This window comes from Delphinapterus leucas, chromosome 15, assembly GCF_059928025.1.
Source record: "Delphinapterus leucas isolate spDelLeu-1000000601 "Yukka" chromosome 15, BTC_Dleu_Yukka2, whole genome shotgun sequence".
In the NCBI taxonomy this organism is placed as follows: Eukaryota; Metazoa; Chordata; class Mammalia; order Artiodactyla; family Monodontidae; genus Delphinapterus; species Delphinapterus leucas.
Genome location: NC_143143.1, coordinates 36,981,344 through 36,993,791, shown reverse-complemented (window position 1 = coordinate 36,993,791; position 12,448 = coordinate 36,981,344). Strand labels below are relative to the sequence as shown.

The following is a 12,448-nucleotide window of genomic DNA, read 5'->3' as shown; positions in this document are numbered from 1 at the left end:
CACTGCTGTGTCATCACCCCAAACAGAAGCCTGGCCCGTTACCTGCACCGCCCCTTCCCCAACCCTTGAGCCACTTCCTGTCTCTAGGGATCACATAATTTCACATAAATGGAATCACACTTCACACTTCATATGTGGTTCTTTCACTTACTGTTTTTATAAAAAGTTTCATGGGCATGTGACCACGGTACTTCATTTCCCTGCTGTCCACGGCTGCTTTCACACCACCGGGGTGCACTTGAGTAGCTGTGACAGAGACTGCGAGGCCCAGAGCCTAAAGGATCTCCCACCTGGCTCTTTCAAAGAGGCGTGAGGCTGGCATGGGACACCAGGGCCCGTCACCTCATGTACAGTCACCCCGTTGCCTTGCGGCACCTGGTAGACCCTTGGGGAGCCCCAGTGGGGCGAGAGCCCAGCTGTACGCCCAGAGCTGCAGTGCCTCTGGACACTTCCGGCCTGAGAGATGCTTTCTGTCAGTGCTTCACCTCAACAGCTAACAGTGTTGGCAGTGAACTCCATTTCCTCTTAGGTGGTAGTCGTCACACCATGAAGGCGCCCTGAGCACATTGGGACCTGATGTTTCACACATGGGAGCCCTGGGCATGTGACAGGGAGGAGCAGGCACCAGACCGTGGATGGGGTGGAGGACCGCATGGCCTTGGCCCCCTGCGATACAGGCGGCAACTTGATTTTCTTCACCCAAACAAGGGATATCTCGTAACAGTCCATATCGAGTGGTTATAAATATTTATAGGACTAGTTGCATTCCAGCCAAATCCAGATGTTCTAGATAAAAGGTGGATTGTTCTGACATTCCCCCAGTTTTCCCTGGGGAGCTTCAATTCCCTGGGTTCTTTTTGGAGAGGACCCAGTGTTTAGGGGTCTGGGGTCTACAGAGCACAGCCATCCTCAGACTGTCTTGGAAGCCCTTGTGTCAACTCTAGAACCAGAACCCCCATCTGGTTACACTCAGCTCCCTCTTCTCTAGAACATTCCTTTACAATCCAGCACTAGTTTCCTGGGTGATTTTCGGTATTGGGGTCTTTCCATCACCTGAATATTGCCAATTTTCCCTCCACAGAGAACACTGCTTCCTAGACCGTCTGAAAACCAGTCCCACAATGTCTGTTCCTTCTCCATCCTGTCGAATTCTTCCATAACTGGTAAGTGCCGGGGCTTCTCAGGGAAGCTTTCGCTCCTTACGTGCGCGGCCCTGTCTTTGGGAATTGCAGGCATTTGTTTCTGTGGCCCTTTGAGTGACATTTCAAGCCTTCCTGGGTCTGTTCTATCAACATGGGCAGCGGTGTGGGCAGGCGTGGTCCCCTGACTGGTGGTCCACAGGCAGCTTCCTCCCAAGGTGGGCTCATACGGCCCTGGTTGGGGTGCTCCGCTTGGTTCAGTTTAGAGAAGGGTCTGTGGTCCACCCCGTCCATGACATATTCTTGTCAGGCGTTTTATGGGACAGACGTGTCCTTAGGGTTTGCGACTCATGCTTTCATTTGGTCTGTAAGCTCAGTGGGGCCCTCACACTTTGCAGTAAATCTTATACAGTGAGACTCCTTCAGTGAAACACACATTCCATGACTTACCTTTTTATCGGTCTTGATTTTCACAAGACCCAGACAATTGCTTATTCTCACACCTACTTTTGAATGGCAGAAAGCCTGCCAGGAAGGAGCCAGCTTGCAGAGGCAGCACCTTGATCCTAGTCTGGTGCTCTGACCCCCTCAGAGGAGCCTGTAGCTCAGCTCAGGTGTGACAGACCCTTAAAGGGCTGTTCCCGTGGGCTGACAGTAGTGACCGCAGCCATTCAGCAGCCCCCAGGAAGCGCAGTGGTGCCGCTGTCACGGGCGACAGTGCTTTCTCCCCACCGGGGCCCTGTGTGACCATTAACTTCCCCAAGTTAGCAAGTGTTGGGACGTTTGGTGGTTTCCAGCTCGGCTTCCATGATCCGGACAGTGGCCATGAAGGGGAGCTCGTGCAGCCCCTGCCGTGTGGCAAGAGGCCATCAGCTCATGTGCCTGACGCGTCTGCTTCCACTCTCATCCTCACAGGGAGAGGCTCCTTCCGGCCCATTCAGTCCTCCCTGACCAAAGCGGCTCTGTCCCGGCCGATTGTGCCCAAGGTCCTGCCACCCCAGGCCCCAGGCCACCTGGCCAGTAAGTCTCTGCGACTCTGCCCTGGCATAAAAATGAGGCCTGCACATGGGCTGTCCCCTCTGGGGCGCGTTTCAGGACGTCAGGAGACAAAGACTTGCACGTTGCTTCTGTTGCCAGGCGCTATCGACTTAGCAGCTAAAAGCGCCGGCATCATCCCTGGGAGCCCCCTCCCCGTCCTGGATGCCGATGGCTTGTCTGGCATCTCCCCGCTGTCTTCAGATGAGGTGACGGTGACTGTCTCGGGGCAGGACTCCACCGGCACCCACCAGAATGGAGACCCCATCCCCGCTGTAGGGGTGAGTGTGTTTAGAAGGGCTTCTCTGAGCTGCCACCAGCTTTTGGGATGGGATGGTCAGTCTCCAGTCCTGGTTTGAAAGCCAAGGCCATGAGCTGAGGTCGTGCTGGACTCCAGCTCTGCCTCTGGAGGGGCTGGGCCTGCTGAGCGAGAGGAGCGTCACTGAACAGGGAAGTCTCAGCCTGAGTGAGACCATGTGGCGCAGCGGGTGGGGTGGGCTTGCCATGTGACCCAGGGAATCCACAACTAAGATGGGCATGGAGGTCTGCCCGCAGTGAAGGTAGCCGGCCTGAACAGGAGGTCTGCCCGCAGCGAAGGTAGCCGGCCTGAACAGCAATGTCACCAAGTTGGCTGTCAGTCCACCCCTGACTCCCTGCTACTTGGGTGCTGCTTCAGCGGGCCCTGCTCTGCAGCCCTGCCAGCACTCCAGCTCCTCTGGTTACCCCACCTGTTTGAGGGCTGCCTGAGGTGGGCAGGGCAGGTGGCCACTTAGGACTGCAGAGCCCAGCCCTGCCTGAGGACCCTGAGGTCGACCTCTTGCTAGGACTGGAGTTGATTGTGAATTGACAAATGGTCTCAAGTTTGGGGATGTGGGGGCGCACATTCTGAGAGCAGTGGGCTTTCCTGTGCTCCCAGGGAGAGCTTTCCAGCCTACACCCCCGTGCTCCTGCCTGTTAGGAGCCGTGGGGTGGACGGCTCTCCTCAGGAGCCAGGTGCCGGACCAGCGCTCACTGGCATATTCCTGGTGTTCTCGTAGGGCACGAGCGACCCGTTCATCAGTGTCCCCTCGAGGCAGGAGACGGTGGCAGACGGTTTCCAGGTAGAGTGTGCTGTTGGCTGCTGAGCAAAGTAGCTGCCCCAGGACCTCGTCCAGCGCTGGGCCCTACCCTCGTGGTCCTGCTCGTGGGCCCGGGCTTCTTCCTCATGATGCCCAGTGGCCGTCCTTCCCCGCACCTTGCCTCCTTGGTGCACATGCGGCTCCCATCTCAGGCTTCCTTTCTCCCCTCTCGGGCTGGCTGATTGAGACACAGTTCTGGAAGGACTAAGTTTTCTGGGCCGGGTAGGAGGAGGTCATCAGCTGGGGGTGGAAGCAGATCCAGGCCACCTCGGCCCAGCCTCCCAACTGTGCCATCCCTCAAGGGTTTCAGGAGAAGGAAGTTCCCTGAGTGTGTTTCTCGCTGGAAGGATGAGTGACCGCTGGGGTCACTGCCTCTCTGTTGGTGTCCCCATCACTCAGTCACTGCTCTGTGGGACCAAGGTTGCTTTTTCATTGCTTGGTATGGACTGTCTGATCTGTCGTGTCTCAACAGTATCTGTCTCCGCAGAACTCGCCCGTTCTCTCCTTATCCGAGCTGTCCAAGGCTCCTCTCCACAATGGGCTCTCCACACCGTTGGCCTCGTCGGAGGCCTCCAGCACCCGGCTCTCTCCGCCCAACGTCTCTGCTCTGCTGGACATCTCCCTGCCCGGCCCGCCTGAGGACGTGCTCTCGCAGGGAGAGCCCGCCACGCAGATCAGCGACTCCATCATCGAGATCGCAATCAGCTCCGGCCAGTACAGTAAGGAGCAGGGTGCCTCTGCACAGCCCTCCTGGAGTCACTTCTCCCAGGGGCCTTGACCTCCCACCTGAGTGTTTGCCAGCCTCCAGGCACCTTGCTGTCCAGCTGTCCTGGGTGTTGAGCCTCTGCACCTACAAGGCACTGCCCAGCCTTGGCAGGGGCAGCGCAGGCGGACAAGGCCTGTACAGGACCTGAGCCTGTTTGTGGTCTGGCAGGGCTGCCCCTGGCCTTGGGAGATAGAGCGGGCCCACGAGGCGTCTCCAGCCTGGGGATCAGGCAGGGCCATTTCCTTGTCAGTTCTGAACCTGGGTTGGACGCCTGCAGGGTTGTGGGTTTTAGGAGGGGTTGGACTGGTACCTGTGGGCCTTGGCTCCCCGAGCCTGTGGGGATGGTGCTGTGGGGCAGCGGTATGGTGGGCGCCAGCTGGTAGAGTTCAGGCCGTGGATTCAGAGCTAATAGCTGGCAGCGTGTGGCCGTGGGCTGGTCACTGGCTCATTAGAGCCTGTTCTCCTTAGCAGTGTGTTGGGAACCGCGGACATCTTGCAGGGCTGTCGTCAGCAGCAGGAGAGGGTGTAGGTGATGCCCTCAGCACAGGGCCTGCCTCCATCCGCTGTGGCCAGTGTCATTCTCTGAAGATGGGCACGGGTCCCTACTGTTGGGGGGCCCAGTGGGGTCCTGGGCCTCCCAGTTCAGCCGCGCATGCCACGCCACTCTGTGGCCTTCTTGGTGACAGGTGGGGGAAGTGGGGCTGTTCACCCCACATGTCGACTCTGACCCAGATTTTGGTTGACAGGTGAAGGAGTCCCTCTTTCTCCAGCAAAACTGAACGGCAGTGACAGTTCCAAGAGTCTCCCCTCCCCGTCCAGCAGCCCCCAGCCAGACTGGATCGCCTCCCCGACCCACGACCCCCAGTGGTGCCCCAGCGACCCCACGGACTCCTCACTCAGCAGCTTGTTTGGTGAGTCTCTGTGGAGGGCAGCCGGAACAAGCAGAGCCAGAGTCTGGACTCTCCAAGCTCCTGGCAGAGGGCCCCTCCAGGGCTGTTCCTTGGTATTTAGGGGTTTTTTCTGCATCAGTTACATGTGGGAAAGTGCGCAGGCCCCAGTGTGCAGGTCACTAGGCTTTGGCAGATGTGTAAACCCCGTAACCATGGCCACGTCCATCCTGCGGTCAGTCCCTTGTGCCCCTCCCCCCAGGCTCACTGACAAGGGCAGGGTGGAAGGAGCTGGAGTGTTGCGCCCTCTTTGCTCCCCTCTTTCTGTTCTGTGGTGGCACGGCAATGACAGATCGGAGCCTTCACAGGATGTGTTCATCCTCGTCACCACCGGTGCCTGTGGGACAGGAAGGGGCTATTAGGGAAAGACTCACCAGCTTTGGTTTCCTGCACAGAGGAGTTTCTGAGGCACATCTGGGGTCCGTGCACTTTGCATTTGTAGAGAGCAGCCAGGGTGTGCACCCTGACATGGGGCGTGCTGTTTTCTGACCAACTGGGTCAGCACCGTGTGGGAGCACCACACCTGAAGGCCCCGAACAAGCCATGGCTCTGGTCTGGGTGGTGCGGGGGAGCCAGCCCCCAATGCGCATTGCCTGCTCAGAAAGTCACAGAGAGCAGTGCAGACTCTGCAAAGTCGAACAGAAATCATGAGAAATTGGAAACAACCTTACATTGAGGTAGCAGTGGTGACCAGACAGTGGAACACTGTGGGGCCCCTAGAAAAATGAGAGAGACTTTCCCGGGCTGCAGGGGACTGTCCAAGGCTCACCATGGGAGGAAAGGCAGGTATGGCCTGATGCTTCCGTCTGGAGCACCGTGCCCATGCAAGCAACGAGATGCCTGCAGGACCCAGCCAGGCCTCCCTGGACCAGTCCAGGCCTAGCCAGCTCAGGGCCTCTCCTTCCTCTCTGCAGCGAGCTTCATCTCCCCAGAGAAGAGCCGGAAGATGCTGCCAACCCCCGTCGGAACCAACAGTGGCACCTCCCTTCTGGGCCCCAGCCTGCTGGATGGCAACTCTCGCGACTCGTTTGTGTCCCGGTCCCTGGCTGATGTCGCCGAGGTAAGCGCACGAGCTTTCCCCCAAGCCTGGGTGCCAGCCTCCATCCCAGAGCTGCCAGACCCTCCGGCAGACCCGTGTGGTTACTCAGAACTGCTCACCAAGATTTACATGTCAGGAGCCGTCATGGACAGAGCCCAGCCTCTGACTGCTCCTGAGAGGGAACCTCTGCCAGTACTGGCCCGGCATTTGTCCCGCTGGCAGCAGGTGACAGACCCTGAGTCACGGCTGAGCCCGGGGCTCTGAAGGCAACTCTGGGTCTTGTGTATCCTCCACCAGCTGTGTGACCTCGGGCAGGGACTCTGTGTCCCCCTGCTCAGTCTCCTGATCTGCAGAGGAGAAGAGGCAGTAGTGGCGGTGCCATCGTTGCTGCCACCTGACAGAGGGGACCCTTGAGCAGCACCTTGGTGTCGTTGCTCGTGGCTGACCTGCCGAATGGAGGGAGGGCTGCTGCAGAGGCTCCTCTGCGATCACGTGATGACCCGGGAGTCATGCTGTGGCAGTGTGTCACCCCCATGTTCTGCCTAGAATGCAGCATCCCTCTTTTCTTTGTCCAGGCCGCTGCCTCACACAACCACCCAGGCCTCCATCCCACTAGGTTTGAGTGGTATCTGTGGGCAAGTAGGGCTGAGGGAGTGAAGACGGGTACATTTAACTAAGACTCCAGGCGTGAAGTAACAGGTACTGTAGGAGTTTAGACAGAGGCTGTGCTGAGGGGAGAACCTAAGTCTAGAATGCCCCTGGCCCAACCCCCAGCTCATTGCTGAAGTCCTAGAGCAGCATCTCCCCAACACCGGCTCCCTAGGCTGTCGAGGCACTTGTGGGGGGCCCTCGAGCATTTCATAGTCGATACTCGGGGGGAACCTGGATCAAACAAAGCTCACACAGCTGCTTCCCAGGATGCCTCAGCTTCTCGGTGTCCGGACGTAAATCTCGAGATCCGAGGGGATTTTGAAAACAAATTTCAGTTTTTTTGAAATTTCTTGTAGTTAAAAAGTTTAAAGTTCAGTTCATCCTGTGCTCTACTCAGAATTTTCCGAAGACTTCTCATTTGTATTTGTTCATTACATCAAGCAGTTTGTTAATATTAATTGAGGGCCTACTAGATGCCGGGCACTGCTACAGGCCCAGAATGGACAAATTAAAGGCCCCATCCCCATGAGGCCGACAGTCCGGTGCTGGAGGTGCGGGAGGAGGCAGTAAACTCCCTGGCTCTGCCCACAGGACAGTCCTGATGCGTGAGGCCCCACTGTGCACACTCTGGTCTCCTCTACTCTCTGCCTTACTCACTGTCACATCCACCATCTTTCTTGTTTCTTGAACAGCCGGCTGTTCCCACCTTAGGGGCTTTGCACCTGCTGTTTCTTCTCACGGGAATGTGCTTCCCTCGTGGCTTTACATGACTTGCTCCCACACTTCTGCTCACACCCCGCCTCAGAAAACCCTCCTCTGACACGCAAGCCCGTGGCAAACTCCCTCCTCCACTTCTGTCTCCTTCAGGCCACCCCACAGTCCCTAGTTCTGCTGCCTTCCCTCTGCCTCTCTGTCCACTGACCGTCCTCCCCGGGGACCCACCACTCTGACCCGACAGCTGGGCGGCCGGGCTCACAGTACATACTTGTCCACAGAGCGAGTGTTCGCAGTGACGGAGGTGATTCTGAGGTTGTCCCTGGAGTGCGGGGGCCGCTGTTACGTGGCCGCCAGAGGGACTCTCACCCTCATTGTAGAGGGAGTTGTGCTTAAGTCCGGCCGTGGTGGCCGGCTGCCTGCTCACTCGTCTCCCCGTGTCCTCTCCCACAGGTTGTGGATTCCCAGCTGGTGTGCATGATGAACGAAAACAGCATCGATTACATATCCCGGTTCAATGATCTGGCCCAAGAGCTGTCCATCGCTGAGCCTGGCCGCCGAGAGGTTCTGTTTGATGGCGGTGGAGGTGGCCCCCCGGTTGGTGACCTGTCCCAGTGACTGTGCCTCATGGCTGGGGCAGCCCGGAGGCCGCGGAGGACAGCTTACGGGGTTGGTGGTCCTCGAGCATCATAGGGGTAGCCTTCTTTAGAAGAGAGAAAACATAAATCAAGCCCGGACTCCCAGGAGACAGTCTGAACAGAGGCACCTCTGCACCCAAAACGTGCAACGTGCACACAGCCATGTCCCAGCAGGCCGAGGCAGTGGTGGCCAGGCGATGAGGGAGCGTCCTCGGCAAGGCCAGTGTCAGATGTGGCCCTGGCGTCGGACCCACCCCCTACCAGGAGCATGTGTTAGGGTCTGCATGGTACCCACGCTTCTGCCTCGGTCATTGTGTCAGACGTTGCAGGGTGTTCTTTTTCTGAGAGAAGAGTGGTGGGCCTGGCTGTCGTCGTTATGGCCTGGGAAGCTGTGACCTCCTGCTCTCTGCAGGGAGGCTCCAGGGCATTGCTGCCTTCTTTGCGCCAAACCCACTCCCTGCTTCAGTTTTTCCCTCTGCAGTGCGAGGACGAGGACAGCTGGGCATGACCTGAGACAGCGGGCACTGCAGAGGACACTCCAATCATGGGGCAGTGGGAGGGTCCTGGGTCAGCGCAACTGGTGCCACCTCCCCAGAAATCCTGACCATGGCCTAGTGCTTCCTCATCTGGAGCTTTTGTTCTGACTGACTCAACAGGAAGGGGGAAAAGAATCATGTCTTATGTGGGTTGTGTGGACTTTTAAAAAAATCCCGCTAAGCTGGTCAGAAAATGTTTTTCTCGTATTTTGAGAATTAGGAGACATTGGAGAGGAAGAACAGGGTTCCTGTTTGGTTGGTTTCTTCCCCGCGTCTATCTGCACATTTCTTCTTGGTGACCTGAGATGTTATTTCTCTCTATTAGGGTGATCCCCAAGCGCTCATTTGACTACAGATAAGACTTTCCTGATGATCTTGAACTTCTGACGTGTTTCTGCCTAGCATTTTGGACAGATGCCATTTGCAGGGAAAGTTCTCTCTTCCTTTCCTTGGCATCAGTGCAGAGTATGCCCCAATGCATATGTCTAATCCCTTGCTTGTATTTCTGCCTCATGGTCTCCTGTTTCTCTTCCTCCTGTTCAGGGAATCCAGGCAAGGGTCAGACATCACGCGCAGTCAGGGTGCGCTGAACCCACATCCCTCTGGTGTGCTCCTTGAGCCTCCTCGGATGACCAGCCGTCACCATCTCGGGTAGTGCAACATCCAGTCTTTCCCCAGAATGGAGTTAACACAGCTCCTCTGCCTTCTCAGCCTTGCGAGGCCAAACACACAAACCACCATCCAGGCACACCTATGTGGCTGGGCACCAGTGCTGTGGTGTTGGGGCACCACCCCACCTGCTGCTTACCCCTGCCCAGCAGCTGCAGTCAGTGTGGCTTCTTGAATCCGCCCCAGCCCACTACTGTTAGTGTTCATCACCTTGCCTCTCTCCCAGCTCACTGTGGACCGGCAGCCTTCGAGGCCAGCTGGGCCCTCTCCTCTGGTTCCTCCCCCTGCCCGCCCACCCACCCCCCCCCCCGCCCCCCGCGAAGAGATGAGCCAGTGTGCAAGGAGAGGGGAAGGTCCTTTGCGAGTACAAGCAGAGGGGCCGCTCTTGATCCTGCCACCTCCCCAGCGTTGTCAGCTGCTCCAGGCTGCAGGTCGGGTTGTCCCCTCCAAGCTGCAGAGGAAGCAGGACCGTGGCTTCCAGGCGATAGCTTCCTTCCTTCCTCTCCAGCTTTCCTCAGAGCTCCTGCCTGTCATGTGGCCTCCCTCTTTCAGATCTGGATTTAGGCACAAACATCACTAAGAAAAGCCTGTGTGGGCAGCCCTCCTGGGCTCTTGAAAAAACAGTCCCAAAGCTCTGGAGGTCTGAAAGAAAGGGATGTGGTACCACTTTAAGAGAGATAGACAGCAGTATTTGAGTCCAGAGTCTCTTTAAACTAGCTTGTGTTTTGTGATCAATGTATCAGCTTCCTGAAATTAGTACCTTATTGAGCCAAACAAGATCAGTAGGTCTGTCTCTGGGCATCCGACCCGGTTAGATCCACAGTGGATCAGGCCAAGGTTAGGCCACTGCCAGCTTTCTTGTATTCCCACTGTCTGGGACCAGAGATGCCAAGTAGCATTACTGCATCAATGCGGGGGGCAGTGCCCAGTGGCAGTGGGCACTGTGCCAGGGACAGTAGCGATCCCGAGCTGCTTATCCATCAGGGGACACCCCACAGTAGTCTGGTCGGTAGGTTGGCACCTGTCACCTGGTGGACGTCCAGCAGGAGGAAAACTCTGGAGAGATCTGGATAAGACTTTGTCGGCCCTTTATTCAGCAGCATGTCCCTCTTGGGTCTCCCACACAGACTCCATTTGGGAGTAGCTGACTGCCCAGTGTCATCCAGTGGGGAGGTGAGTTGCGGAGGAGAGTGGACTGACTTCTCAAACTTGTAATAAAGCTGACATGATTTCAGAGAACCCTGCTTCTCTAGCAACCAGACAGGTATAAGCATTTGCCTGCCATATTAAGGAAAAATGGTGTCGTCTGTAGCATTAAAATGATGGATGCCTTTTCTCCCAACCTAAATGATTATATATGTATGAAAATAAGCAACTGTTATGTTAAAGGCTGGAATTTTTCAAAAGACCCAAGCAGAGACACCTCCCACTTCTGCGTCTCCCTCTGCCCTTCCAGCGGAAGTTGTGATAGTGTCAGTATACACCTGTGGCTTTCTTTGTGCATTTCAGCATGTTGTGATTAAGACCAGGTCAGTTTCTCAGAAAAATCTTCCCCTAGTCACTCTAACGTTGTCAGGGATCTTTTTGCTGATTCATCTCTTCTAAAGATTGAGACTGAATATCTTCAGTCTCAAGGGAGTTGTTTTTGCCTTGATTCTTCATTGTGAATATCCAGTGATGAGCATTCCATTCTTCAGAAGGTGCAGAGGCAAGTTGAAGTTCGTGATTCCACATAAGGTTCGTGATGGCATTTTTCTCATCCCTCTGTGTCTTCTGGGCGTAGGGTACTTGCTCAGGGAGTGGGGGTATTTGGAACCATTTCATCGGTTCATCCACTTGCTTTCCCACCTCAGTCCCATTCTCTAGCATTCTGTACCATAGCCTCATTACTGGTGGTGTCTTTTCAGTTTAATAGCATCTTTAACTAGATCACACCATTGAATCCAAACATGTACAAAGAACAGTCATAGAATAAAAGACACTTGAAACAAGTGGAGGAGGAAAACAGCAGTTGCTTTTTCTTTTTCTTTTAACATTGAGATCTATCAGATGCATTTAGGAGGTAATATGGCACTTTGTCTTAAGAAAAAAAAGAAAGAAACCCACAGCAAACCTTTCCTGACTTGTCAAAACTCTCCTAATCCTACAGTAACTTGTAAGTCGTGTTAGATGAGGTAAGTCTTGGAAGCACTACAGTAGCCCATGCTCTTTGTTCTGTAACAGGATAACCGGCTCTAGAGCTTCTGGGCAGCAGAACTTATTGCTGTTTTTTATAATAATCGTTAAGCCATATCATCTAAGGTTTTCGGCTTGAGATGTGAATTTGTTTTATAGATTATAAATATACATATACAGTGTATGTATAAAGCAGAATGCCTGTCCTTCCTGATTATTTTTTGTACCATATTGTAAATTATATTATTTATTCTTTACCAATTTGGGGAATAAAAGGTGTTTGGTTATTTAATATAATAAACAAAAGCTGTTAAACTTCTTATGTTTAAATTTCCAGTTCAACTTGTAAATCTGTTTTTATTATTGTGCATAAATACATACTAATACTTGATCTAATAATTACTGTTTCTGCTTTTTTCTTTTTAAGTGTGCACTTTGCAAACAGCCCAAGTGGCTCTCATCTGGTGAAATCTCAGAGGAATCGATGGGCTGTCCGCAGTGTAACTGAGCAACAAAACACTGCTGAATGTGTTTTGTTTTTTTGAGCTAGAAATCAGACAGCTGGCACAGTTTATCCCTTGCTTCCCATTTCTGAGTTAGTGTTCTTGCCCCCACGACGTGCAGGACAGAGGAACTGCGATCCCGTTTCCTTTGGCCACGTATCCACGTGCCATTGACTGGCTTGGCGAAAACCAAGCGTCTCCGGACAGGCTGGACCCAGCTCGGTGCTGCTTGGTGCCGACACAGCAGGCCCATGAGGCGGGCGGGAGGCCCCCGCGGGGCTGCGGGGAGTTTCGGCCAGGTGGCCGGATAGTGCCCGACCCCGCCCACCTCGGGGGAGTGGGGAGGGACAGTCCCCCGCCGGCTTACTGCCCAATGGCGGCGCCCGGCGCCGTGAGCGGTACCTGTTCTCACCAATCGGCCGCGAGCGCGGCGCAGGCCTCACCAAGCTTCCGTCTCGTGGGGCGGAGTCCGACACCACGATAGGCTGATGCAGCTTGACTGGTGTCGGCGGCGCCCA

At 55.3% G+C, this 12,448-nt stretch overlaps 1 protein-coding gene across 5 annotated transcripts in view; it reads left to right on the top strand.

The window, feature by feature from the left end:
- The window catches only part of CRAMP1 (cramped chromatin regulator 1), a 68,542-nt gene extending 56,178 nt beyond the window's left edge, over positions 1–12,364 (top strand). The window contains exons 14-21 of one of the 5 annotated variants that reach the window (XM_089896393.1): positions 1,082–1,163; positions 2,055–2,159; positions 2,277–2,455; positions 3,212–3,274; positions 3,780–4,011; positions 4,805–4,969; positions 5,920–6,065; positions 7,863–12,364. In XM_089896393.1, the coding sequence (XP_089752519.1) occupies positions 1,082–1,163; positions 2,055–2,159; positions 2,277–2,455; positions 3,212–3,274; positions 3,780–4,011; positions 4,805–4,969; positions 5,920–6,065; positions 7,863–8,027 (1,137 nt within the window). In that variant the 3' untranslated portion in view covers positions 8,028–12,364. Of the gene's footprint in view, positions 1–1,081; positions 1,164–2,054; positions 2,456–3,211; positions 3,275–3,764; positions 4,012–4,804; positions 4,970–5,919; positions 6,066–7,862 lie in introns of all 5 variants that reach the window. The other 4 variants (XM_022594444.2, XM_022594443.2, XM_089896391.1 and 1 more) reach the window with 4 other exon arrangements.
- The last annotated feature ends 84 nt before the right edge of the window (positions 12,365–12,448 follow it).